This window comes from Tupaia chinensis, unplaced genomic scaffold (assembly GCF_000334495.1).
Source record: "Tupaia chinensis unplaced genomic scaffold, TupChi_1.0 Scaffold000325_1, whole genome shotgun sequence".
Taxonomy (NCBI): Eukaryota; Metazoa; Chordata; class Mammalia; order Scandentia; family Tupaiidae; genus Tupaia; species Tupaia belangeri.
The window spans coordinates 225,961-227,788 of record NW_006159819.1 but is presented as its reverse complement, the minus strand read 5'-3'; the positions used below and the strand labels follow the sequence as shown (position 1 = coordinate 227,788).

At 39.7% G+C, this 1,828-nt stretch overlaps 1 protein-coding gene across 1 annotated transcript; it reads right to left on the bottom strand.

Annotated features, from left to right (window-relative positions):
• On the bottom strand, positions 1 to 1,828 carry LOC102468891 (hemoglobin subunit beta). Its single transcript, XM_006151709.3, has 3 exons — positions 1,667 to 1,828; positions 1,318 to 1,540; positions 1 to 245 (listed from the first exon to the last, which is right to left on the bottom strand). Exons 1-3 carry the CDS (start codon positions 1,756 to 1,758, stop codon positions 117 to 119), a joined length of 444 nt encoding a protein of 147 aa, XP_006151771.1. The 5' UTR covers positions 1,759 to 1,828; the 3' UTR covers positions 1 to 116.

The following is a 1,828-nucleotide window of genomic DNA, read 5'->3' as shown; positions in this document are numbered from 1 at the left end:
TTGCAGTGAAAATAAATGTTCTTTATTAGGCAGAAGCCAGATGTTTATCATTTCCCCATGTTTGGTCTCAGATATTGGCGGAGACTTTATGGGAACAGGACAGCAGGAAAGAAAGTTTAGTGGTACTTGTGAGCCAGGGCATTAGCCACACCAGCCACCACCTTCTGAAAGGCAGCCTGCACCTGCGGGGTGAATTCCGGACCGAAGTTGCAAGCCAGCACACGCACCAACACGTTGCCCAGGAGCTGTGGGAAGAAGGAGAGGGACAGACACATATGGTTAACAGAGAAAATAAGCTTGACTTCTGAGACACAAGGCTAACACTCACTTCTCTGCACATGTCCTAATCCCAGTCAATCTCTGGGTTATCCTCACCAACACAAATAAATAAAGAAGGATATACTGAAAAATAAGAGTGTGTGTGTGTGCATGCACAAAGTGATTGATTAGTGTGATCACAGACAGCCTTTTAGTAACTTTCCTCCTTACAATATAGCCTGGTTTTGTACCAGCAGATATTCACTTTATTTTGAACTTACAAAATTTTAATGATTCTTAAGTTTCAAAATGATTTATAACTGCTGGAACAATATTATACTCTTTTTTTTTTTTGAAGAGCCTCTCCGACCCCTATATGAAGGAATAGGATTTTTCTAACTGCAGAATTAGTAGATGGGAGCTAGTATGTATAATCAGGTACCAGCTAGGGAAAAGGAAATGGGAGGATGAGCAGAGAGAGAAGGAAAGACAAAAGATGAAATATTAAGCAAAGAGGAAAACATTTTCTGCAGTCTTCAAGAACTTTGAGATAATATTAAATGTACTTTACTAATTAACTTTGTATTTTTCAAGTAGTATTTTTAGTTAATCTCTTGTCTCCATGAGAAAGAAATTCAAAGACAAAGATTGGTTGAAGCATTCTTCTAAGTAGAGCATAGACATCCAATTTCACTGCAATTTTAAACCACACAATATCAAATATGTTAAATTATATATACATAAATTAATAAGATACCCTGGAATATAGAAATTTATACTTCAAGGTGAAAATACCTTATGTGGTAAATATATAGACACAAATATTTTGGAATATTATACATGATTTTTCATAATAAAATATTAAAAACAATTATAATAAAAAATATAAAAAGCAGGTTGTGAAAGAGAAAAAACACACAGACTTAAAAATCAATAAATCATTTGAAACACATTAAATAAGGAAATGGAGTAGAGTGAAAAGGAATATGGAAGAATAGCAAGCAGATTAAAATTGGAGTGAAGGACTCAAATATGAAAGGAAGCATTCCTTAGACTCACCCTGAAATTCTCAGGATCCACGTGAAGCTTGTCACAGTGCAGCTCACTCAGCTTCGCAAAGGTTCCCTTGAGGTTGTCCAGGTGATTCAGGCCATCACTAAAGGAAGTCAGCACCTTCTTGCCATGAGCCTTGACCTTGGCATTGCTCATGACAGCAGAAGGAGAGGACAGGTCCCCAAAGGAGTCGAAGAACCTCTGGGTCCAGGGGTAGACAATCAGCAGACTGAGAGTGAAACAGCACAGGAGACAGAAAAGTCAGTGCTTGCCAGAAACCCAGGAGACCACAGTCTCCCTTGCCCAGTTTCCATTCACCTCCAAAAACTGCCTGATCCATACCCTGGATACCAACCTGCCCAGGGACTGACCACCAACTTTTTCCAAGTCCACCTTGCCCCAAAGGCCGGTGACGGCAGCCTTCTCCTCACCACTCAGATGCACCATGGTGTTTGTTTGTTGTGTTGCTCGTGAACACAGTTGTGTCAGAAGCAAGTGTAAGCACCAGCTAGTCCTG

What these genes read in the sequence shown, in the direction of transcription:
- LOC102468891 (XM_006151709.3), bottom strand. Translation starts at nt 1,758, where the DNA reads ATGGTGCATCTGAGTGGTGAGGAGAAGGCTGCCGTCACCGGCCTTTGG. An exon ending in GGTGGTCAGTCCCTGGGCAG is followed by an intron (nt 1,541 to 1,666) that starts GTTGGTATCCAG and finishes TTTCACTCTCAG; the next exon opens with TCTGCTGATTGTCTACCCCT. An exon ending in TGGATCCTGAGAATTTCAGG is followed by an intron (nt 246 to 1,317) that starts GTGAGTCTAAGG and finishes TTCTTCCCACAG; the next exon opens with CTCCTGGGCAACGTGTTGGT.